Here is a 26,043-nt window from a genome sequence, read left to right on the forward strand (position 1 = left end):
CCCCTCCCCCCATATTGCAGGCTGAGTACCTCCAGCGTATATCCAGCGGGGGGAGGCAAAAGACAGTGCAGGAACCCTAGCTCCATTATCTGCCCACGATAAGGAGAGGGACCGTCCATCACCCAATCTATCACCGCAGCGGAGCAGAGGTGTAGGAATCAGGGGGGTCACACGGACATCTAAGGGCACCTGTACAGCCTAGGGTCTAAATACCTCAGGGTGGTCAGGGCCAAGTCCGGTGAGGGATCCCTCGTCGCGGGAAAGGATACATGGAGAAACTCGCACGTGCTTGCCCGTTGTTGGTTTGGGGAGATCGGACCCTCAAAAGGGTCCGTCGCCCCTTCAATCCATAGATGTAGTGATGAAAAGAAAAAGGGTCCAAAGGATCCGGGACCCAGAGGTGTGTCTCCTTGAGACACTAAGCATGAAACTGGATTCTCTGGTAGCCAGTGTCAGGGTGTATACGACGGAGGAGGAGCTAACTTTTTTTCACGTTTACTTAGTGTCAGCCTCCTGGCGGCAGAAGCATACACCCACAGTCCTGTGTCCCCCAATGAGGCGAAGGAGAAATTAATTGAGACATCAGTAGGTTAAGTGTTTTTGAATACCCATATTGAATCAGGAGCCCCATATAATGCTCCATACAGTTCATGATGACCCCATAAGATGCTCCATATTAAAATATGCCCCATATAATCCTGCATAAAGGTTAATAATGGCCCCATAAGATGCTTCATAGACATATTTGCCCAATATAATGCTGCACAAATGTTGATTATGGCCCCATAAGATGCTCCATAAAGATATTTTCCCCATATATTGCTGCACAAACGTTATGACCCCCATATAATCCTGCACAAACGTTATGGCCCCATAAGATGCTCCATACAGACACTTGCCCCATTTGCTGTTGCTGCGATAAAAAAATTAAAAAATCACATACTCACCTCTCCGTCGCTCAGGCCCCCGGCACTTTCAATAGTCACCTGCTCCTCGTTCCAGCTCCCCTCCATCTTCAGCGTCTCCTGCACAGTTCAGGCAGAGGGCGCGCACTAACCACGTCACCGCGCCCTCTGATCTCAGCGTCGCTGTAGAAGCGGCGCCAGAACGGGGAGCAGGTGAATATCGCGCAGCGCTGCGCTCTCCATTATACTCACCTGCTCCTGGCGCGGTGCAGTCCCTGCTTCCCCGCAGCTTCTTCCTGTAGTGAGCTGTCACCGTTACCGCTCATTACAGTAATTAATATGCGGCTCCACCCCTATGGGAGGTGGAGCCACATATTCATTACTGTAATGAGCGGTACCATGTGCCCGCTCACTACAGGAAGAAGCTGCCGGCGCCGGGGAAGCCAGGGATGTGCAGGGACCGCGCCAGGAGCAGGTGAGTATAATTAGGCAGCCCCCACTCCCCCTCCCCTGCCGACCACTAGGTATGACTAGAGTATAAGCCGAGAGGGGGACTTTCAGCCCCAAAAAATGGGCTGACAATCTCTGCTTATACTCGAGTATATACGGTAACTACTCTCCTGGAGTGTGACTACTGTGCACAATTGACCAGACTCTAATGCAAGAGCTCCTTGGAAACAAGCTGTACACTATATGTAAAATATATCCTCTCTTAGCAAGAGAATGACAGAAAATAGAAAAAACAAGTCAATTGCACTTTATTATATTCTTATATTATATGTCTAAAAATGCTAATTTCATAAGATAATAAGTTTTCTGTTGTCATTTCGGCTAGTAGGAGAACGGTCCTGTAATTGTAATATGCTGCCCCCCCAAAACGAAAGTAACACATTTGCTTTAAGATGATAGCGTTGTTGGATCTAAAGTGATTAGTACACAGGAGTAGTTCATGTATTACAAATAAGACACTTACCATTTGGACAAGTAAAATTCGTACAGTCTAACTGGGCACCTGAGTGGGTTGTCTGTGTTTTCAGCCATTTCCATTACAAATTGTCCATCTTCATCTTCTGATCTCTTCCTCTTCCCTAATACTTTCTCTGTAAAACATTTAAAATATTTATTTATACCTTGTTCTGGAATAATTTTCTTATAAAATTCATTTTGGGCTTGGCTTTTTTTCATCTAGATCCAGTAATACATTAAAATAAGCAGAAAAGGGGCATACCTTACAAAACCAAAGACTGGTGTTATCATAGAAAGGCTGGTGCTATAATCACTGACTGCCGGCCGGAATGTAAGAGCAGAGCACAGCGGTGATGTCACCGCTGTGATCTGCTTTCACTTTACGGCGGCACTCAGTCAGAGCGGGAAGCAGACTGCAAGGGACCTGACGGACACCGGAATGTGAGTATGTACTGTTTTTTTTTTTTTACTTTTACGCTGGTAACCAGGGTAAACATCGGGTTACTAAGCGCGGCCCTGCGCTTAGTAACCCGATGTTTACCCTGGTTACCCGGGGCCTTCGGCATCGTTGGTCGCTGGAGAGCGGTCTGTGTGACAGCTCCCCAGCGACCACACAACGACTTTCCAACGATCACGGCCAGGTCGTATCGCTGGTCGTGATCGTTGGAAAGTTGCAGAGTGTGACAGTACCCTAACACGATCCCATAATCCCGCTGTCATCTCCCTGCACTGGGGGCCTATAAACTTAGATTCATTCTTAGGGGTGCACGCATGTGTAGGCTCGCACGCATTCAGCAAAGCATCGCATTAGTTAAGCATCAAGTTATAGCAGTTATTCCATGGCAGTTAGTCTGGGCAGGAGTCAGGTAAGGCTACTTTCACACTAGCGTTGTTTGCTGCCGGTGCACTGCGTCGTTTTAGAGAAAAAACGCATCCTGCAAAGTTGCCCGCAGGATGCGTTTTTTTCTCCAAAGACTTGCACTAGCGACGCATTGCGACAGATTGCCGTGCGACGGATGCGTCGTGTTTTGGCGGACCGTCGGCACAAAAAATTGTTCCATGTAACTTTTTTTGCGCGTCGTGTCCGCCATTTTTGACCGCGCATGCACGGCCGAAACTCCGCCCACTCCTTCCCAGAACTCACAATGGGGCAGCGGATGCGTTGTAAAACTGCATCCGCTGCCCCCGTTGTGCTACATTAACACACTGTCCGTCGGGCCGACGATTTGCGACAGCCCGTACCGACGGACTAGTGTGAAAGTATCCTAACCCACACTCTGCTCTCCCCTCTATCCATGTGCTTTATTCCTATCCTCCTGTGTTCCCTTGCTATCCACATCCACCGCCCAATCCCCCCTCCTTCACAACTCATATACATCAGCTCCTCACTCCTTCCCTCTCCCATGTACAGCTCCCATGCACTTCTCACCTTCCTGAAAAACCTCAGCCCGTCTTGCCAAAACACACTGCACAAAAAAACTTCTTACAATTCCAAAAACTTCTTGCTTTTTATCTTCCTACTCCTACTGATTTCAGGAGACATCTCCCCCAACCCTGGTCCACCATCCAACAACCTCAACTGCTACCCTACCTCACATCAAAACCATTCTAACCTTATTAATATTACTTGCACTCCCTCATCTCCTTCTTTTAATTGTGCCCTTTGGAATCAACGGTCTAAAAAAACACCAGAACACAGGCAGAGATGCTTACCTGTTCAAGGCCTCCAACAATTGCACTAACCAGGGTGCACCAGGCCCAAGTAGAGACAGCAAATACACAGGTGCAAATAATAATATTTGCTGTCTCTACTTGGGCCTGGTGCACCCTGGTTAGTGCAATTGTTGGAGGCCTTGAACAGGTAAGCATCTCTGCCTGTGTTCTGGTGTTTTTTTTGTTTAGTATAGTGGAGGTTTTTCCTCTAATGGTGTTTTTTTAGATTAGGACTGCCAAGATACAAGGACCCTTGACGTGGGTTGGCAGCTTAAATATTGTGGCCATAATATCAACCAATACCTTGCATACATTGTTATGTTTTTGGTGCACTGTATATTTTTCTAGGGTGCGACTGGGCCCTAGATGGCTCTGTACACTGTGGCCTCTGTTCACACAGGATGCATCATGGTTAGCCCGCTATACATATGGCGTCATTAATAGGCTTTGCACCATATACTTTGCATTCCTGTGTGAACATGCCACATACAGACTATTTTTTGCACGGGTGCTCCAAGCGGCCAACTCCTGATTGTAGGTTGGCTGCATTAGTATTATTTGCACCTGTGTATTTGCTGTCTCTACTTGGGCCTGGTGCACCCTGGTTAGTGCAATTGTTGGAGGCCTTGAACAGGTAAGCATCTCTGCCTGTGTTCTGGTGTTTTTTTTTGTTTAGTATAGTGGAGGTTTTTCCTCTAATGGTGTTTTTTTAGATTAGGACTGCCAAGATACAAGGACCCTTGACGTGGGTTGGCAGCTTAAATATAGTGGCCATAATATCAACCAATACCTTGCATACATTGTTATGTTTCTGGTGCACTGTATATTTTTCCAGGGTGCGACTGGGCCCTAGATGGCTCTGTACACTGTGGCCTCTGTTCACACAGGATGCATCATGGTTAGCCCGCTATACATATGGCGTCATTAATAGGCTTTGCACCATATACTTTGCATTCCTGTGTGAACATGCCACATACAGACTATTTTTTTGCACGGGTGCTCCAAGCGGCCAATTCCTGATTGTAGGTTGGCTGCATTAGTATTATTTGCACCTGTGTATTTGCTGTCTCTACTTGGGCCTGGTGCACCCTGGTTAGTGCAATTGTTGGAGGCCTTGAACAGGTAAGCATCTCTGCCTGTGTTCTGGTGTTTTTTTGTTTTGTTTAGTATAGTGGAGGTTTTTCCTCTAATGGTGTTTTTTTTGAATCCACGGTCTATATGTAACAAGCTTCCTTTCCTGCACAACTACTTTCTGAACAACTCTCTAAATCTATTGGCCCTCATTGAAACCTGGATCCAGGATTCTGACACGGTCTCCCCTGCCCCGAGACCCACAAACAGACCTGGGTGGTGGAGTCGGCATACTCCTCTCCCCACAATGCACCTTCCAGGTCATCCCACCAACTCCATCACTCTCATTCCCTTCTTTTGAGGTCCACACCATCAGGCTCTTCCGTCCCCTCTCCCTCAGATAAGCGGTCATATACCGGCCCCCAGGCTCACCCACCCACTTCCTGGACCATTTCTCTGCCTGGCTGCCGCACTTCATGTCATCAGAACTCCCAACCCTTATCCTGGGAGACTTCAACATCCCCATTAACAGCCCCACTTCTACATCTGCATCCAAGCTTCTTTCACTCACCACTTCACTTGGCCTCTCACAGCTCTCAACCTCTGAGACACACAAGGACGGTAACACCCTTGACCTGGTCTTTGTCCTGCTGTGTTCAATCTCCTACCTAAATAACTCACCGCTTCCCCTCTCTGACCACAACATTCTCTCCTTCATGCTCACAAATCCTCGCTCACCCCAGCACCCTCCTACCTACCATTCAGTCAGAAATCTACAAGCCAATAACCCTCATACACTTTCAGACTCCTTACACTCATCACTGTCCCCAATCTCCTCTTTTCCCTGTCCTGATCTGGCAGTACATCACTACAATGACACTCTTAGAAGCACCCTAGACCAAGTAGCTCCCCTCACCCTCAGAACCTCCAAGCACAGAGTAAAACAGCCCTGGCTCACATCGCAAACCCGAATTCTCCAGCGATGCTCTAGGAGTGCTGAACGCTTATGGAGGAAAAAACGCACACTAGAAGACTTCATACACTTCAAATTTATGTTAAAAACCTAGAACTCTGCCCTTCACATCGCCAAACAGACCTACTTCACCACTCTGATCTCCTCACTATCCAACAACCCCAAGAAACTTTTTGACACCTTTCACTCCCTCAAGCCAAAATCTCAAGCCCCTATCACAGACATTTGTGCTGATGACCTGGCCTCCCACTTTATAGAGAAAATAGACAATATCCGTCAGGAAATCCGCTCCCAATCATTAAGTTCAGTGACTCCCATCCCTCCCTGCATCTCCCCTGGCTCACTCTCCGCATTTGATCCCATCACAGAAGAAGAAGTCTCCAGGCTCCTCTCTTCTTCTCGTCCGACTACATGCACTCCCGACCCCATTCCCTCTCATCTCCTCCATTCTCTCTCTCCAGTCGTCACTACTCACCTAACTACAATCTTTAATGTCTCCCTCTCCTCAGGCATTTTCCCATCCTCCTTCAAACACTATCATTACTCCGTTACTAAAGAGACGCGCCCTCGACCCATCCTGCACAAATAACTACAGACCAGTCTCCAACCTCCCCTTCATCTCTAAACTCCTGGAGCACCTAGTCTACTCCCGCCTTACCTGTTACCTCTCCATTCACTCCCTCCTAGACCCTTCACAGTCCGGCTTCCGCCCCCTACACTCGACAGAAACTGCACTCATCAAAGTGACCAACGACCTTCTGACAGCAAAATGTAACGGTGACCACTCTCTGCTCATTCTTCTCGATCTTTCTGCAGCTTTCGACACTGTTGACCACCCTCTCTTACTCTCTAGGCTCCAGTCACTTGGCATTAAGGACACTGCTCTCTCCTGGTTCTCCTCCTATCTTTCTGACCGCTCCTTCAGTGTTCTGTTCTCTGGCTCCACTTAATCTCCTCTTCCTCTCAGTGTCGGGGTACCCCAGGGCTCAGTCCTTGGCCCCCTTCTCTTCTCCCTCTACACGGCCCTAATTGGACAGACCATCAGCAGATTTGGTTTTCAGTACCATCTTTATGCCGACGACACACAACTATACATATCATCCCCTGACCTTACTCCCTCTGTACTACAGAACGCCACTGACTGTCTGTCTGCAGTCTCCAACATCATGTCTGCTCTCTATCTGAAACTCAACCTCTTCAAAACTGAACTTCTTCTGCTCCCACCATCTACTAACCTCCCTAAACCTGACGTTTCCCTCTCCCTGGGTGACCCCATAATAACACCCCCGCAGCAGGCGCGCTGTCTGGGTGTTATGTTTGACTCCGATCTCTCCTTCACATCCCATATACAATCTCTTGCCCGCTCATGCCGCTTACACCTAAAGAACATCTCTAGAATCCACCCTTTTCTCACTATAGAAACAAAAACCCTCACTGTCGCCCTGATCCACTCCCACCTGGACTACTGCAACGCTCTATTAATTGGCATCCCCCTCACTCGACTCTCCCCTCTCCAGTCTATCCTTAATGCAGCAGCCAGGGTTGTCTATCTAGCTAATCATTACTCAAACGCGTCCGCTCTTCGCCAGTCATTACACTGGCTGCCCAGGATTCATTACAGGGTTCATTACAGGATACAATTCAAAGTACTTGTTCTCACCCACAAAGCTCTCCACAGTGCGGCACCCCCTTACATCTCCTCCCTCATTTCTGTCTATCGGCCTAACCGACCTCTGCGCTCTGCAAATGACTTTAGACTAACCTCTGCACTAATTCGTAACTCCCACTCCCGACTCCAAGACTTCTCCTGTGCTGCGCCAATCCTCTGGAATGCTCTACCCCAACAAATTAGGACCATCCACAATTTGCATAGTTTTAGGCGCTCCCTCAAAACACATTTGTTCAGAGCGGCCTATCATGTTCCCTAATCCGTTATTTTGTTTGTGTGTAGCCCATTCACTACTTCCATCTATCCCCCACTCCCTGAAGATGGCTGGACCATCATTGTAAATACTTCATTGTAAATACACACCTGTACTTTGTATCTCCCCACCTCATTGTAGATTGTAAGCTCTCACGAGCAGGGTCATCTTGTGTTGCTTTAATTATTGTATTAACATTGTTACTTATGACTGTTGTGTTTGAAGCTGTTAAACTGTAAAGCGCTGCGGAATATGTTGGCGCTATATAAATAAAGATTATTATTATTAACCCTTGCAGGCAAAACCCAAGTCACGTGCTGAGAGCGGGCACGTGACGAATTAGTTACACCACGGAGTAGGGATCCGTGACAAGGACAATGTTGCAATAGCTCAGCACAGCACACTGTACAAACTGCTGCACTCACTGAGAACTGCAGTCCTTTCACACACATCAACTGGATATTGATGCCCTATGGTAAGGATAGACAATCAATATTCTGAATCCGGAAATTTGACCCAGTGCCTGAGCAAAATGTGTTTGTGTTGTGAAGAATTTCTAAAATTTGTGCATATGGGCACAAACTGCATTTTTTTTCAGCTATGGGGGTGGATTATTTTCACTAAACAATTTTTATGCTTTTCGTATTTACCATATATACTCGAGTATAAGCCGAGATTTTCAGCCCAGTTTTTTAGGCTCTTGGCTTATACTCGAGTCATTGTCCCTGGGGGTCGGCGGGGGAGGGGGAGCGGCGGCTGTGACATACTCACCTGCTCCTGGCGAGGTCCCTACATCTCCGGTCTTAGACAGCTTCTTCCAGCGTTGAGCGGTCACAGGGTACCGCTCATTACAGTAGGGGGAGCACTGTGCGATATTCACCTGTCCGCGTTCCGGGTGCCGCTCCGTCTTCCGCGTCCTCTGCAGTGACGCTCAGGTCAGAGGGCGCGATGACGTGGTTAGTCCGCGCCCTCTGCCTGAGCGTCAGTGCAGAGGATGCGGAAGACACTGCGGCCCCGGAACGTGGACCTGTGAGTATTGCAAGTGCTGAAGGCCTGAGCGATGAGAGGTGAGTATGTCTTTTTTTTTTTAATCGCAGCAACAGCATATGGGGCAAATATCTCTATGGAGCATCTTATGGGGCCATATTCAACATTTGTGCAGCACTATATGGGGCAAATATCTCTATGGAGCATCTTATGGGGCCATATTCAACATTTGTGCAGCACTATGTGGGGCAAATATCTTTATGGAGCATCTTATGGGGCCATAATCAACGTTTGTGCAGCACTATATGGGGCAAATATCTCTATGGAGCATCTTATGGGGCCATAATCAACATTTGTGCAGCATTATATGGGGCAAATGTCTCTATGGAGCATCTTATGGGGCCCTTATTAACCTTTATGCAGTACTGTATGGGGCAAATGTGTCTATGGAGCATCTTATGGGGCCATTATTTACCTTTGTGCAGCATTATATGGGGCATATTTTAATATGGAGCATCTTATGGGGCCCATCATGAACTGTATGGAGCATTATATGGGGCTCCTGATTCAATATGGATATTTAAAAACACTTAACCTACTGATATCTCAATTAATTTTACTTTTATTGGTACCCATTTTTATTTTTTAAATTTACCGGTAGCTGCTGCATTTTCCAGCCTAGGTTTATACTCGAGTCATTAAGTTTTCCCAGTTTTTTTGGTGGGAAAATTAGGGGGGTCGGCTTATACTCGAGTATATAAGGTATGTTTTACACACTCCCCTTGAGAAAGCAAAACTGTGAAATGCGCTATGGGGCGGTTGTGGTAACGTTTATGGTTTGCTGATTTCACCATGGGTAAGCAATATACTGCATTTGCTTCTATATGGACTGACCAACTTTAACGATAGTTATTTATAGTCTACATGTACTGTTGAATTTGATCAGTATTTTCTGACTTAACATTGCACAATAAACCTCTACTGTTACCAGTGGTCAGATTTGATTTCCCACCTCCTTTTCTTACACTTGATTTTCTTTCCCTTTCTGAATCCTCTAACATGCATTATTTATGATATGGTCCATGTTTTTTAACATTTTTTGTGCAATAAAATTGTATTTGATTTTATATTTCCATGACTTGTGTTTTTCTGGAAACTTTGTACACTTATGCTGGTTGTTTAATGTAGTAACCCACTTTCTACAAATTGAATATTAATGCGGAGACTAATACTGACATGCCTCTAGCCACTATAATTATGAATATATGTTTTTTGAATATTTTTATGATTTTATTTCAAATACGGTCTATTTGGAGAGTTGAATCATTGACTAGACAATCTTACAATGCACCACATTGATCATTGTTGTTTATGCAGTTTTCAAAATCTGGCACATTTTATCTTTACCCAAACCTATTAGTTCGCTTACTTGTGCCACAATTTTGACGTGGCGTTGTATGTTAGACGATAACTCTATTCTGGCAAACCATACTTCTTTTCAGCAAAGCAATGTCTGTTGTCAGACAAGGCACATAAGTGTGTAAAACATAACAAATATTATGCAAATCATTAAAGACATTTTTCTTGGCACATTTTGCTTGATAAATATATCCCACTATGAATATGTTCCCTTCTGGCTCCATGTACAGATCACTGATAAAAATGCTATAATGTAACAGCCTCACTGCTATCTGTCATGTGTATACACAGGCTTCTGACACAAGGACCAGCAAAGGGTTAATTTATCACACGCAGCATTTAAGTGTGATGGTACTAAGACTACAAGAAATGACTGATAAAATGACAGGGCTAGTGATTCTGTTCTACAAATGGTCCAGATTAAGTTTTGATCAATGAAGACTTGTTATATGGGTTATTGTTATTTATGAGGATCAGCATATAAAGTGAGACCTCTACGGTTCTGCTTAGATGCTATGGATTATGTGCAAAACAATCTGCAGTAAACGTGTGAAAAGATGCATGAAAAAACAAACAGAGAAGGATTACTTGGATTGTGTTGCAGATTCCATCCTACTCATACTATACTTACTGCAACATAAACCATAGCCTAAATGCAATCAACATGAGATGTCTGAATCAGGTCATACGGGGAATTGCAAGGTTTGATATTTCTGTACTGGGAAAGAGACTTTTTTATTATTAAAGTGTCTGCAGTTCTACTGCTAGTGAATAATCTGGATTTTCTTCTAATTCTTATTGAGTTATGCATCTTGAAATAATTGCACTCAGTACAAAGAAACAGACCTCCATGCACTAATATTGTACTAAATAAAGAAACTCACCATGCTCCGGTTCTGACTTCGAGAAAGGAGGCATGAAACGCAGATATGTGGTCTTGGTGTTGTATTTTAGAGTCTTTGTACGTCTCATGACATAGGCAAAAGAAAGTTGCTGGTGCTCAGCCATGGTCTTCAGCTGGAAGAATTTGGTGGTGAAGAAAAGCAGGGTATTGAGAAGGATAATAGGTGAGTAGGCACCAAGCTGTTTGCACTCCCATAAATGTTCCTCCTCAATTCTCGAAAACATATAACCTAGAATAGAGTTGTACAAGTCAGATAAAGCAAGCATGCTGTAAAAATACATTTAGAACGTACTATGTGACAAATTTATGCCAACTGTTTTACTGATTTACCATTGGGTAAGACAAGCAGGTGCCAGCTCTTCAACAGCTTTGTAAGTTCCACCATAAATCTGGAGTATGGTTCTGTAAAAATGTTGTCAATCCTTCCATTCTCAAAAAGAAACTACAAAAACAAAAAGGGAGAACCTATGAATAGAAGATTATACTGGCTTCAGAAAATGTTATTACAGTGTTGAGTTAGACGATTTTTCCTAGTTTAGTGTCCATGGGGATTGTTACACAAAGATAGACTGAAGCAAGCTTGTCCCCTTTAGCTGTGATAATAAAGCTAACTTTGATAATAAAGTGAATTTCCAGGACGTCCCCCTGACAGCACTCTGGAGGACGTCCTCCTCCTCCTTGCAGGGACAGGAAACACCACGAGAGGTTAAAAGGTCCCACTCCGCCCCCTTTCCTTTAGTGTTTTTCCTGTCCCTGCATAGAGGGACACACGAGAGATCAAGCTTACCGGACCGGAGGGCTCAGGGAGATCGTGCGGCTGGTCCAATATCCTTCCCCCTCGTCGATAGCCCAGGGCAGATACTCCCCGGGTGGGAGTCCCTGTGCCCAGAGACCAGTCGAGCGGACGAGTTCCTGGGTGAGCCGCTTCCTCCCAGGGGAGGGCTCTCGGCTCAGGCGCCAGGATGGACAAGAGGCGCCGGCGCCAGGAAGGGAAGAGGCGCAGAGGTCCGCATGCTCTCATACGAGCATGCAGGGGCGGCAGAACCTCCCGGCTTCAGCGTGCGTTCCACTGCGTGGAACGCGGAAGTAAGTGATGTAACGTCATTTCCGGCAGATTCGGCGGCCGGGTATGCCTTCCACAGTGTGGAACGCAGAAACAACCATAAAAATGGGAATAAGCGTCCAGCGTTCCACACAGCGAGCGCCAGATTGAACAGGACGCACATCCAGAGTCACGGGCCGGAGAGGAGGTCTGCAATGCCGGAGACGAAGGGTAAGTGCAGCAAGTGCTGCTATATCCCTCTAGCAGGAGATGTCCCATTTATACAGCATATTTATATTTTAAACAGAGGATATGGATCACAGGAGTGAGGAGGCTGGGGTAAGTGCGCATAGCGCATATTACCTTCCCACTTATTTCTAGTCACTAAGCTGCAGTCACTCTTATACTTAGGATAAGGAGGCTCAACAGACATCCCTGCCAGTGACAAAAAAGTCAGGCAAGGCTTTGACGAAGTCCAGACGATGCTCCATATGTAATGCAAAGTTACCTGAAGCATGTAAAAAGGAGTTGTGCAGGTCCTGCATTTCTAGAGTTGTGAGGGAAGAACAACCATCATTGTTATCCGAAATGAGAACTCTAATTCGGGAAGAAGTACAGAATTCTTTGGCTACCATGACACAACGGTACCCCTCCAGCCCAGGTCCGGGTCGCAAGAGACCACGGATGGACCTGGACCAAGATGATGTAGAGGCTTCATCTAAGGAAGAATCGGACGGTAGAAGCTCGGGTCAAGAAGAAGGAGAACTACCACTAGATGAACAGGATCAGGGAAGGAAGTTTCTCTTTCCTGTGGAAGAGACAGAAGATCTTGTACAAGCAGTGAGGAATATGATGCAGATGAAAGAAGAGCCGCGGCCAAAGTCCAGACAGGATTTGATGTTTGGGGGGCTTACATCGCAGAGACAGACGGTATTCCCTGTAAGCGATCATCTCAGACAAATGATATTGCAAGAATGGAAGGATGCAGAACGTAGACTGATAGTGTCCCGGGAATTTAAGAGTCGTCTACCATTTGATCCGGAGGATATCAAGACATGGGAGGAAATACCGAAAGTCGACGTACCAATAGCCAAGGTTACTAAAAAAAACGGCTATTCCATTTGAGGACTCATCTAGTCTCCGAGATGCTATGGACCGAAAAGCTGATATTCTGTTGCGTCGTTCTTTGGAAACTTCGGCAGCTCTGATAAAGGCTAACATTGCAGCCACGTCAGTAGCCAGGTCCATGTATTTGTGGATGGGACAGTTAGAGGAGCATTTGCTGAATAAAACCCCGCGAGCTGATATAATTTCCTCCTTACCCATCATAAAATCTGCCACAGCCTTTATGGCGGATACGTCAGCAGAATCAGTGAGATTTGCTGCCAGGAATAGTTCATTATCCAATGCGACTCGTAGGGCCAAATGGCTTAAATCTTGGTCAGGAGATAATGCATCTAAAAAGAAGTTATGCGCCATTCCCTTTTCTGGATCCAAAGTATTTGGACAGGCATTAGACGACATTCTAGAATCCGCATCAGACAATAAAAAAGGGTTTCCCGAGGAAAAACCGAAAAAATTTCAGCCATTTCGGAAAAGACCCCCACCTCGAAGTTCCTATAGAGGCAAACAACCTGACTATAGAGAACAGTGGAGATCCAGCAGAGGTGCCTATAGAGGAGCCTATTCTCAGAACAGAAGGGGAAGAAATTCCCTTTTTGGGTCAAGCCCTAGATCTAGGAGACAATGACGCCATAGGTATAGGGGGCAGACTCAGTCTTTTTCTGAACAACTGGAGGAAAATCACAAAAAATGCGTATGTCCTCAATATAATTTCAGAAGGGTACAGCATAGAACTCATATCCCCAGCACCACAGAGGTGTATCCCACCTACAAGTGTGGCAAAAAATTCACCAATATTCACAGACCTTCAGACGTTGTTCAGTTCTCAGGTTATAGTGCGGGTTCCCACTATAGAAATAGCCAGAGGTCACTACTCTTCACTATTTTCAATCCCAAAGCCATCAGGAGAAACACGCACAATAATAAACCTAAAACCTTTAAACGTCTATGTCAAATACAAAAGATTCAGAATGGAATCAATAAAAACAACTGTCCACCTCATAGACAAAGATGCGGTAATGTGTACGCTCGATCTAAAAAGTGCGTATTATCAGGTTCCAATCCATGCAACATCTCAGGAGCTTCTGAGGTTTTCTGTAAAAATTCCGGACCAAACCTGCCACCTCCAATTTCAGTGTCTCCCGTTCGGCCTTGCCTCGGCACCAAGGATTTTTACAAAACTGGTAGCAGAGGTAGTGGCATACCTAAGAAACGAAGGAATTACAATAATTCCTTATTTGGACGATTTTCTGCTGGTAGCCAGAACAAAAAATGTCTTACTCCTACACAGGGATCGAGCCATTTCAGTATTGGAACACCTAGGTTGGGTTGTAAATCGAAAGAAATCACACATAAAGCCCGAATCTCGGAAGGTATTTCTGGGAGTTCTTCTAGACGCCACCTCAAGACAATCCTTTCTGCCAAGAGAAAAGCAGGAATCAATGAGAACATTGATCATAGAATTCCTAAAACATCGGATTACTATAAGATCGGCCATGAAGATCCTAGGGAAGATGACGGCCTGTATCACTTGCGTAAGATGGGCACAGGCTCACTCAAGATTATTACAGGATCAGGTTCTCTCGACATGGGATCGGCGTCAGTCGTCACTGGACAGAATAATCCATTTATCAAACACAGTAAAAAAGTCATTGCAGTGGTGGACACAATACAGCAACCTAAGAGTGGGTGTTCCATGGACCTTGACCCCTTGTGTGGTGATCACTACAGACGCCAGTCAGTGGGGTTGGGGAGCCCATCTAGAAGAATCATTCATCCAAGGCAGGTGGCCAGAAGATATCAGTCAAAAATCTTCAAACTACAGAGAGCTTTACGCGGTTTGGGAAGCTCTAAGAAGGAATCACTCTCGCTTGAAGAACAAACATGTGAAGATCCTAACAGACAACATGACAGCGGTATCCTTCATAAGACATCAAGGAGGTCCCAGACACAAACCACTTCAGGAGTTGGCACGAAGAATATTTTTTTGGGCAGAGAACACAGTTCTATTAATCACAGCAGTCCACCTAGAGGGATCTCAGAACGTCCTGGCCGATTATTTGAGCAGAAAAGAAGTCTGTCCGACAGAATGGGAGCTAAATCAAGAAATCTTTCACCGATTATGTCACCATTGGGGGACTCCCAAGATAGATCTATTTGCTACAAGAAAAAATTTAAAGGTGGCCAGATTCTATTCCCTCAACCCTACGGACATGCCGGAAGCAGTCGACGCCTTGAGCCAAACATGGGTCGAACCACTTTCTTATGCATTTCCTCCAATAGCACTCATTCCGAGGGTACTCAGAAAAATTCAGGAAGACCAAGCAACAGTTCTGATGGTGGTACCATTCTGGCCACAAAGGAGCTGGTTTCCATTGCTGGGAGCCATGACAACAGAGAATCCAATCAGACTTCCCCTATGGAAGGACATCATTTATCAAGGGCCCGTGTTACATTAAAACCCGGAACGATTACACCTTTCAGCGTGGATCCTGAGAGGGACATCTTGAAAGCGCGGGGGCTATCTGATGAAGTCATTTCAACTATTCAGGCTAGTCGTAAGCCAGTAATGTCAGCTATTTACTGCAAAATTTGGAAGAAATTCTGTATGGAAGGTGGCAGGTCGGCCGTGATGTCGGAGAACCCGGACGTTCCCAGAGTTCTGGATTTTCTCCAATCCGGATTCAATATGGGGCTGAGACCTAGTACCCTTAAGGTGCAGATTTCAGCGCTTAGCACGTTCTTGGATTATCCGTTGGCCTCTCACCCATGGATAATTAGATTCGTAAAAGCCATCCAGAGATTACGTCCCACGTTTAGACAATTAACTCCCACTTGGGATTTAAATCTAGTGCTCAGAGCCCTATGTAAAGATCCTTATACCCTTAAAGGTGACATGCCCATTGCAGTACGAACTTGGAAAACAGCATTTTTGGTAGCTATTACAACGGCCAAAAGAGTGGGGGAGATACAAGCCCTGTCAATTAGGGATCCGTACCTCCAGATTCCTGAGGATCATATAATCTTAAAACTAGATCCATCATTTATTCCCAAGGTAGCTTCAGTACAAAACAGGAATCAGGAAATAATTCTACCCTCCTTTTGCAATAAACCCTCTAATACAAAAGAACAATCTTTACATTCTCTGGATGTCAGACAAGCAGTGCTAGACTATTTAGAAGCCACTAGTACCTGGAGAAAAGATCCCAATCTATTTATCCTTTTTGGAGGTAAAAATAGGGGTAAAAAAGCATCCAAAACCTCTATAGCTAGATGGATCACTACAGTAATTGCAAAAGCCTAATCATCAGAAGGGGTAGATTGTCCAGTAGGAATTAAAGCCCATTCTACTCGGGCCATTTCAGCATCATGGGCTGAACGGGCAGGGGCATCATTAGAACAGATCTGTAAAGCCGCAACCTGGGCCAGCGTAAACACATTCTGTAAACACTACAAACTAGACGTGTTAGCAACCCAGCAAATGTCATTTGGGAGAAAGGTTCTCCAGGCAGTTGTCCCACCCTAAAGGAGTTTTCTTTAGTATTCTCCAGAGTGCTGTCAGGGGGACGTCCTGGAAAATGGGTATTATACCTACCGATAATTCGGTTTCCAGGAGTCCATCCTGACAGCACCGTTACTTCCCCCCCTATGTATACTATGTCACATGCTGTAAATATGATTTGGTTAATAAAATTCAAATGGTATCTATCCATGGTGTGGTACTTGTCAAAACACTAAAGGAAAGGGGGCGGAGTGGGACCTTTTAACCTCTCGTGTCATTTCCTGTCCCTGCAAGGAGGAGGAGGACGTCCTCCAGAGTGCTGTCAGGATGGACTCCTTGAAACCGAATTATCGGTAGGTATAATACCCATTTTTTGTCCCTATACAAGGATCTACTCCATACTCACTTATTGGGATATCCGATTGGCGTGAGGGCTAAATGGGAAAGAGTTGGGTCGCTTGGAGGATGAAACATGGGAATCTGTATTAGAATGGATACCCAAATTATCATTGAATGAACCGTATAGACTCTCCCAGCTTTATATTATACACAGAGTGTATAGGTCTCCGGATGTCTTGTATAGAGCTGGACTGAGATCTGATTCGGAATGCCCTAGATGTAGGAATGATAATGCTGCAACGTTTCACATGCTTTGGACGTGTCCGAGATTGACTGCTTTTTGGTTAGTGGTTCTCAGCCAGATAGAAGGGGCATACAGATGCATAAGGCTTCTTTCACACTTGCGTCGGTACGGGGCCGTCGCAAAGCGTCGGCCTGATGTACGTTGTGCAAATTCGGCACAACGTGGGCAGCGGTTGCAGTTTTTCAACGCATCCGCTGCCCATTCTATGTCCCGGGCAGGAGGGGACGGAGTTCCGGCCGCGCATGCGCAGTAGGAAATGGCGGACGCAACGTACGAAAAAAACGTTACAAAACATGGCGCATCCAGTGCACGACGGACGAGACGTATGGCCATACGTTGCGATCCGTCGGCAATACAAGTCTATGGGAAAAAAATGCATCCTGCGGGCACATTTGCAGGATCCGTTTTTTTCCGCAAAACGACGCATTGCGACGCATTCCAAACGACGCAAGTGTGAAAGTAGCCTTCTTCCAAGGGAACCAGTGGTGTGCGTGTTGGGATATGTAGAAGAGATAGTTGTGGATAACAAGTTGAAAATACCAATCGCTACACTACTATGCATGGCTCGGAAGGTCATAGCAAGAAACTGGATAAATGAGGAGCCTCCCTCGAGGGGAGAATACATTAATTATGTGGAGGTGGTCATTGCCCTGGAAAGGGAGTGTATCAGAAAAGAGGGAAAATGGTCTTGTATGACAAATTGTGGACGCCTTGGCTGGAATTGGGATAGGAGGAGGTTAAGCGAAGATAGGCCTGAGGAGGTTTCGCCTATACAATAATGGTTTATATGTTCATAATGGAAGACACTACATAATGCTAACGTATATACTGTTACAAGACATGTTAAGAGAAGAGTGTGAGAAAGAGGGGGAGGGGTGGGGAAGGAGGGGTTAATGTTGGGGGAAAAATACATGTATTAATGTTAGATGTTTTATTGAAATTTTATACTTAATAAAAACCTATTTGAGTTTAAAAAAAAAAAAAAAAAAAAAAAAAGTGAATTTTGTATGAAACGTTACTAGGAAATTCCAAACTACCCACAAAAGTAACAATGCCACTAGAACTGTTGCTTCAAAGCTTTATGGATTGCTTTTTATGGCCAAACGTCCACATGCAATGACACCAACATCTGCTATGAAGCACAGGAAGTACATACTGCTGTGAAACGTCAACTCCCAACATGTTGTGACAACCTGTGGAATGCTGGGAGTTGCAGCATCACACCGCTAGGTCACCAAAGGTTGCGGATTCCTGATTTAGAGAATTCCTGTTTAAGCACAAATTAAATCTTTAAAGCCTTATATAACAAGTCTGCCCAGACAAAAACGTGACCAACTCCAAATGTGAAAGAATGCAGTCACTAATTTACCTGCTGAACTCCAAGGCACAGGTACAGGATGCTATCTGCATTGTATTTCTCTCCATTGGGTCGACGTACTTCATGGATAAACTGACATAAGCCATAACTAAGTTCAGCAAAGGTGCACGACAAAATATCTTCTTTAAATTTTACAGGTCGTACTATGAGAAAACAAGACAGTAAGTAGGAAAATAGAAAGAAAACAGAACATGATGTTTCTGTCGCACACAAAATTTACCTCCAAACTTAATGTCTTCTGGTTCTTCTTGTGAGTTTTTCCATCGTACCCAATTCTTCCAGGCATTTACCCCATACATGTATTTTAATGTGGAACCTAATGCAGAACATCCAGGATATGATCCCTGCATCAGGTTTCGTGGCTCCACAGCAACCACTGACTTTTTGCGACCCTTAGAAAAATCAGAAAACAATGGATAAATAATTGTCTGAAACATAATGACTTGTGGTTGCTGTAGCATGAGCATTTGATAATGTTGTGTGTTAATAACAAGTCACTATACATTTCTACCGAAAAAAGTCTTGTCAGTCACCAGCGCTAGCACAGTGAGTATTATATGGACAGTTTAGAAGAAAAAAACATAACATATTTTCTTGTACCACTAACTTTAAATAACAAGGACTCACCCGGCGTTTGGGCTGTGGGAACCCATCACGGTGTTTTCGCCTTCCTCGAGCCCGACCAAAGAAACTCGAACCTTTACTTAATGGGTCAAATGCTTCTATGATAGGTAAAAGTGCAAGTTATTACATGATCTTCTGTAATATCCTAAACAAATTTACTCTAATATCTGAACACTTGCAGACATTCAACACTAAAGCGTCATGTTTCCAAGGTTTGTGACACTGTTTTGATGAACAATTTGCTACAGTTATTGATTTGCATGACATAGTTGTTCTAGGCAGATAGGTTATATTTATAGTACTGGTCAAAAATAAAAACCAGTGTTCATACAATTGTTTTCTGTGCTCTTATTTGAATGTGCACATTGTAGAGAAAGACTGAAGGCAGCAAAAACTCAAAGGAACAACAGAGGGAAAAAAAAAAAGAGTAAAAAAACACATGTAAAACAAAATCAGAAAAAGAGTTAAACCTCAAATTCCTCAAAATCCCATTCCACTCCTTTTACTCTGATGACAACTTTACACCCCCTTAACATTCTTTTAAACAGATTCATCAGGTAGTCACATGGAATGGAAGGTGTTCCCAGAATTTCTGAACACTTGATGGCTGTTTTGCCTTCACTCTGAGGTCCAACTCATCGCAAACCATCTCAATTTGGTTGAGGTTGAGTGATTATGTAGACTACATCATTTGAGGCATCAAACCATCCCTCTCATTCTTGGTCACATAGTCCTTACATATCCTGGAGGTCTGTCTTGGGTCATGTGTTGTTGCAACAAAAATGATGGTCCCACTACGTTAAGCTAAGTGAAAGATAGATGTAATGGCATGTTATTGTAGAATGCTGTTGCAGTTATGCTGTGTAAGTGTTCCTTGAATTTGGAATATATCACTAATGGTGTCACCAGCAAAATATCATTACCTTTCCCCCTCTATGCTTCACGGAAGACATCACACATGTGGAAACCATTCGCTCACCTTTTTGTGTCTCACAAAGACATGCCAATTGATAGCAAAGTCTCTAATGTAATTACAGTAACTAGCCCGGCGCCCACACTTACCCGAACGCTGCCATGAGAAAATTAATTGTATTCCCCCTGTCAGTGCTCCTGTTTCAGTCACAGGGTGGCATTAGCACAGGCTCAGTCACTGCTCGGATTATATAGAGAGTGCTGGCTGTAATCATGCCCCCAGCTCGGACTAACACTGGCTCTGCATTGGGGCCGGTTGTCAGTGAGGGCCGAGGACACGGTTTACAGCCCCCACCTTTACTGAACCCGCGCCTGCGCAGCCCCTGCAACTGCTGAAACTGGAACACTGCAGTGGGGAGTAAAGTTCATTTTCTCCCAGCAGCGTTCCTTAAGTGCGGGCGCTGGGCAGGTTAACAACACTATTAAACTGCAGATTAACCCCATATCTGCAGGTAAATAGCAATTTTTCTGGTGACAGGCTTCACTTAAGACTTGAGTTCATGTTTCCACAAATCCAATGTCCAGTCATTGTGTCGCTTGGCCAAAACAAGTCTCTTCTTGTCTGCTTTCCTCAGTAGTAAGTCCAGCTTACTTGCAATTTCCTATGGACTGCTAATGTAGAAATGAGTCAGCTACTTGAAATCTATGCACATGTGGAAAAAAGGAGGATCCAGCTCCAAGAGATAAAATCATTTAACTTTAATAGTATTCATTTAAAATAGAAATAGGCAATAAGACATACAAAACCTTAGTCTTAGACTAAGAGCACTTGTGTGTTCGAAACGTGTACAGTTTACACAGGACCTCTCCTTCCGATATACCCGGCTTTTGTATGCCTTATGGACTATTTCTATTTTAAATGAATACGATTAAAGTTAAGTGATTTTATCACTTGGAGCTGGATCCCCCTTTTTTCCCACATGTGCATTTCTAGGCGTCTGGCAGAGACGCGAATCCGTGCTCAAGATTTCCTGGACTCATAAGGAAATTCATCTGAAGGGTGAGCTGAATATATCTTTTTTATGAAAGCGGTTATGAGAGGAGTTGTTAATTTGCAGTTTCTAAGTTTGGTAGCTTTCATGAACTTATACTCCGAGATATTTCTTGGCCTTCCATTCCTGGGGCAGTCCTCATGACAGCCAGGTTCCCCATAGCAATTGATTGTTGTTGTGACTGCATTTGAGGATACCTACAAGGTTTTAGGAATTTTCTGGATTTTGTTTCGAAAATAAAACTAATGAAAAAAAAAGTGATGGATTGTCATTTTTCTTTGCTGAATCCTATTCCTCAACTTTGGTAAACCACTCAACTAGGTACTGTATTGAACTGGGTATAAAACTGTCTCAGCAAACCACACCTGATGGTCGGGAACACTTTCTCAATCCAGGAAATTCCACAAATGAACAATTGATGAGGCTAGTTGATAAAATGCCAAGAGTGTGTATAAAATGCCAAGAGGGTGTAAAGTGGTCATCAAAATAAAAAGGAAGAACTTTGAGGAACTTGTGGTGTAATACATAATCTGGTTTGCTTCACAGGTATCTCTTTACTCTTTCTTTCTATTTGCATTGCTTCATGGTTTTGCTATGCACATTCCAATAAGAACAAGAAAACCATTGCAAGAACAAGTTAGTCCAATCTTTTGACTGGTACTTTATACCATTTAAACCAATATTTCTAATTGATCAATATTGATAAAAAGACCAACCTGTTGGGAAGTCTAATTCCAGATCTTGTTCAGTTCCCACTCTGGAAAGCTGCCGGATTTCTGAGTCTGGCTCTTGCACGTTGTTGGATTTAAGGGTGTAGTGGTTTAATTCATCTTCCCAACTGTGTGGAGTAGATACAGCTTCAGATTCTAGGTCTCCACTGTAAGTACTGCCTTGATCTGGAGAAAAAAAGTTGGTTGGGGGATGATATGTAGAGGCACATATTTAGCAATTTTTGAATGGGATTTCAATATTGGCAATATTGGAGGGATCCTATAAACCACCAGAGGGATTGCTATTTCTGCATAAACTTGCAATCCGGATATGGAAGGAAAGTAAACGAATTTTGAAATTCACTGACCAAGTGGGTAAGACTCAGTTATATTACAAGAGCTTATATTTTGGAAGCAATACGGAACAACAACACTGGACAAAGTATTTGAAAATGAAGTACTGCTATCATTTGACCAAGCACATACAAAATATGATGTTCCACACAGGGATTTATATGGATATCTGCAATTGAGACATGCTATTACACACCAGCTCCCACATCCTAGAATGCAGATACTGAGGTACCCACTAATAGGTGTACTCATTACCAAAGGCCCTATGGGTGTAATTTCCACCCTATATACTTTTTTGATTAATTCAAAAATTGCATCCACTCAGCTTCCTGTAAAAGACAAATGGCGACAATTGATACCCTCATTAACAGAAGAACAATGGAGTGATGCTTTAGAAGCCCACACAATGGTATCAAATAATAAATAATAACTGATGCAAATAATAAATTAATACAATTATTTATTTTGCATCAATCTTACCTAACCCCATCCAAACTATATAGGTTTGGTAGATTAACCTCTGATGGTTGTCACAGATGTGCTACATTATCAAGAATAATTGGGGCACCGATTGTGTGCCGAAACGGTGTGTGTTGGGAATTTTAGATGAGGAAATTTGGCTACATTATGATAGCATTCTCATTTGTGAGAACCTGTTCTTGCCAGGAAAGCGATAGCATTGAGATGGATGGGCACCTTCCATTAGTCAATGTAAAAAATGAGTAAATAATATAATACCGTATGAGAATATAGTATTTACGTATAGAGGATGTCCCCAGAAATTCAATAAAATCTGGGAGAAGTGGTGTGATTCACCTCTGAAGCAATTATCTCCCAATGTTTTAGCTTCCTCATTTTCACGCTATGTACCCTCAAGGATTCCAAGTTTTCAACAGCATGAGATAAGATTCCTGATACAAAAGAACCAAGGAGTGTATTGCCATTTCTAGCCTATAAATCATTAAGTTCTTAAGTTTGACAAATTGCTTATTGTCCTAACAAATGGATGAGTGCAGTGTTCTACTTGCCCCAATTGTATTGTTTAAAATATAGCTATACATTAAAATATTGTAATATGCTACAACAAAATATACTAATTAAAATATGATGTAATATTTGTAATAGTATCCTGTATTGATATCTGTTAACATTGATAGGATAATCTGATGCATATCCTGTTAATGTATACTCTGTTCATTCCGAGGTATTTTTCAATAAAAATGTTAAAAAAAAAAAAAAAAAAATCGGAGGGAAGTTGGTTACAGGGGCTACCAGGCTCTCCTGAGGGGACAGCAATTATTTGTATAGCTCCAGTCTTCTAATGAGTGGTACAACATAGGATCTAGCAATGCACCATGCCTGTATTTATCCTGGGGATCATATATTGGACAGGTACCCTGCCAGTTTTAACACGGCTCCGAAACAGCTTTAAAAAGTCAAATGAAACACAGCGGGTTTATTGCACCAGGTGAAGTGGAAAACGAATGTAAAAAATACATTTCTAATGAATCCCACCCTCTATTGTGAACATTTAGCGAACTTGAGAGACACCATGTTTTGCTTTGACCATAAAAAGTAACCATTGCATCAACTGTCTACCTCATGAAACCGATTAGTAAATTGGAGAACTATTAGTGAAACATTAAAGGAAGAAAAAAAATTTTTTTTTCCCAGTTACAACTCAAAAATGAATGAAGTTTCCAATAATTAAAAGTTTACCATTTGCAAGAGAAATATTACTGCTGCATCTACTGACCTCCATGAGATAACGTTTTCTCCTTTTCCTCATCTTCAGCAATCATTTCTGCCATTTGAAGTATATCTGCCTCAAAGGGATCGGATGGGACTTTTTCTTTGAGGTCCTCAATTGCATCTATAATCTTGTCAGCATTATCAAGAGTGGTGGGAATCAGCATTGGGACAGGCACCTTTATATTTAAAAAGAAAAGCATGAGTTTAAAATCACTCACTGAGCATACTACCTTGCATTGAACGAGTTGTCCATCCATGTGACACAATAAAATAAAGTATGGTTACCTCATCATTCCCCAGAACTCCACTAACAAAGCTGCCCTGGTCCCCGGCCATTGCTGTTCAGTCTGAATGTGCTCGTGGCCACTGAGCCAATCACTGATGACCAACAGAGTAGGCGGATAAGGAAGGTGAGTAAACTGTATACTGGATTTTATTGTGTCTTAGCATTATGAATTGTGATCAAAAAGCAAACAACCCTTTATGCAGCCAATTACCCCCACATGCTCTGTAAACTTCGTTTTCTACTCCAGTCATGGGAGAAGTTGCACCTCTCCTGGCTCGGCCACGTGCGTGCATTGAAGATGACTATCCTCCCCAAATTACTTTATTTATTTCGAGTTTTGCCAGTCCCTGTCCCTTCACACTACCTCAAAATAGCCCAACGACTAGTTTATACTTTTGTTTGGAGGGGTGGCCTTCCTAGGGTTAATAGATCTACCCTCTATCGCCATCGCTTGAAAGGAGGTTTAGGGGTTCCCAACCTTTCTAAATATTATCAAGCAGCCCAATTAGGTCAATTGACCCTATGTCATGCCTACTCTGAACCTCTAGAGGCCCTGAATGTCACTCAGGTACCCTCGACACACTACTATGGATTCTCCCAGCTCAGCGTAGACACGTCTCAAATCCCATTTTAGCTCACTCTCTTAAGATTTGGGATTTGTTGAAATATTCCTCGCAGCTAATCTCACCATCCTTGCCTCTCGCCCCCCTTTGGGGCAATATCCAGTTCCTTCCGGGCATGGAGTCCCTTAGGAACTTTCGTTTATGGGTCGCTGCAGGGATAACCAGAATCCATCACCTTTTTAACGTGGATGGGATTATTCCATTTTCGGTCCTGAGTGAAAAATACTATCTCCCCCCTGGAGAGGTATTTCGTTATTTGCAACTTAAAAACTTTGTCAATTCATTACTAAAAAACTGTACCCCTCACTATTCCTTCACTCCCTTTGAACAAAGGTGCCGCCAAAATCCACACGCTCCAGGCATTATATCTCTCCTTTACTCACATATCAATTCCTCCTCTCATAGGCGCTGTTTGAACCACACTTCTCGCTGGGAGTCTGACATTGGTTCCACTTTGACCGATTCAGAATGGTCTCAAATTTGGTCCTCCTCTACTGGAGGAATATTAAATACCCTCATGCTAGAAACGAATTATAAGGTGTTGACCAGGTGGTACCTGACCCCAACCCCAAAGTAGCTAAAGCAGTCGCTAACTACTCTCCAAATTGCTTTAGAGGATGTAATTCCACAGGTGATATGTTCCATATCTGGTGGCTATGCCCGATTGTACGCAGATTTTGGATTAGAATATACCACCTGATCTTCTCTATAAACAAATATCAACCTTAAAAAGAAACCCTTGGGAGGCCCTACTTAACAAGCGTATCCCCAACACCCTTAAACACGCTCAAGCCCTCATCACATTTATATTCCTGGCAGCCAAACAAACCATAGCTTCGGCTTGGAAAAAAACAAATCTAGAATTATCTGAGGTTAAAACAAGCCTTTCTTGGTACATGATAAATGAAAAATTATCTGTCATACTTACAGACAAAGTTGGCAAATTTGAGAAAATATGGCTTCCCTGGGTGGAGTATGCCAACCACACCCCCTTTGCCACACCAGTATTTCATCTGACCAACCCTGACCCTCCTGACTCTGATTGAATCATTTAACCGGAATCGGACACACTATACCCCCCTCTCGGGTTCCCTCCCCCCCACCACCACTTCCCTTGCCCCTTCCCGTTTGTTCGTTTGTTAATTGTTTATACGTCCTCTTATACATATTGTAAACATATGTT

At 43.8% G+C, this 26,043-nt stretch overlaps 1 protein-coding gene across 1 annotated transcript in view; it reads right to left on the reverse strand.

Annotated features, from left to right (window-relative positions):
* Nucleotides 1–26,043, reverse strand: part of ZMYM4 (zinc finger MYM-type containing 4) — a 165,460-nt gene that overhangs the window by 15,197 nt on the left and 124,220 nt on the right. The window contains 8 exon segments of the mRNA XM_077295805.1: nt 1,879–2,005; nt 10,841–11,089; nt 11,191–11,302; nt 18,539–18,691; nt 18,694–18,939; nt 19,175–19,269; nt 21,852–22,031; nt 23,956–24,127. Of these exon segments, the coding sequence (XP_077151920.1) occupies nt 1,879–2,005; nt 10,841–11,089; nt 11,191–11,302; nt 18,539–18,691; nt 18,694–18,939; nt 19,175–19,269; nt 21,852–22,031; nt 23,956–24,127 (1,334 nt within the window).

Source organism: Ranitomeya variabilis, chromosome 3 (genome assembly GCF_051348905.1).
Source record: "Ranitomeya variabilis isolate aRanVar5 chromosome 3, aRanVar5.hap1, whole genome shotgun sequence".
Classification (NCBI taxonomy): Eukaryota; Metazoa; Chordata; class Amphibia; order Anura; family Dendrobatidae; genus Ranitomeya; species Ranitomeya variabilis.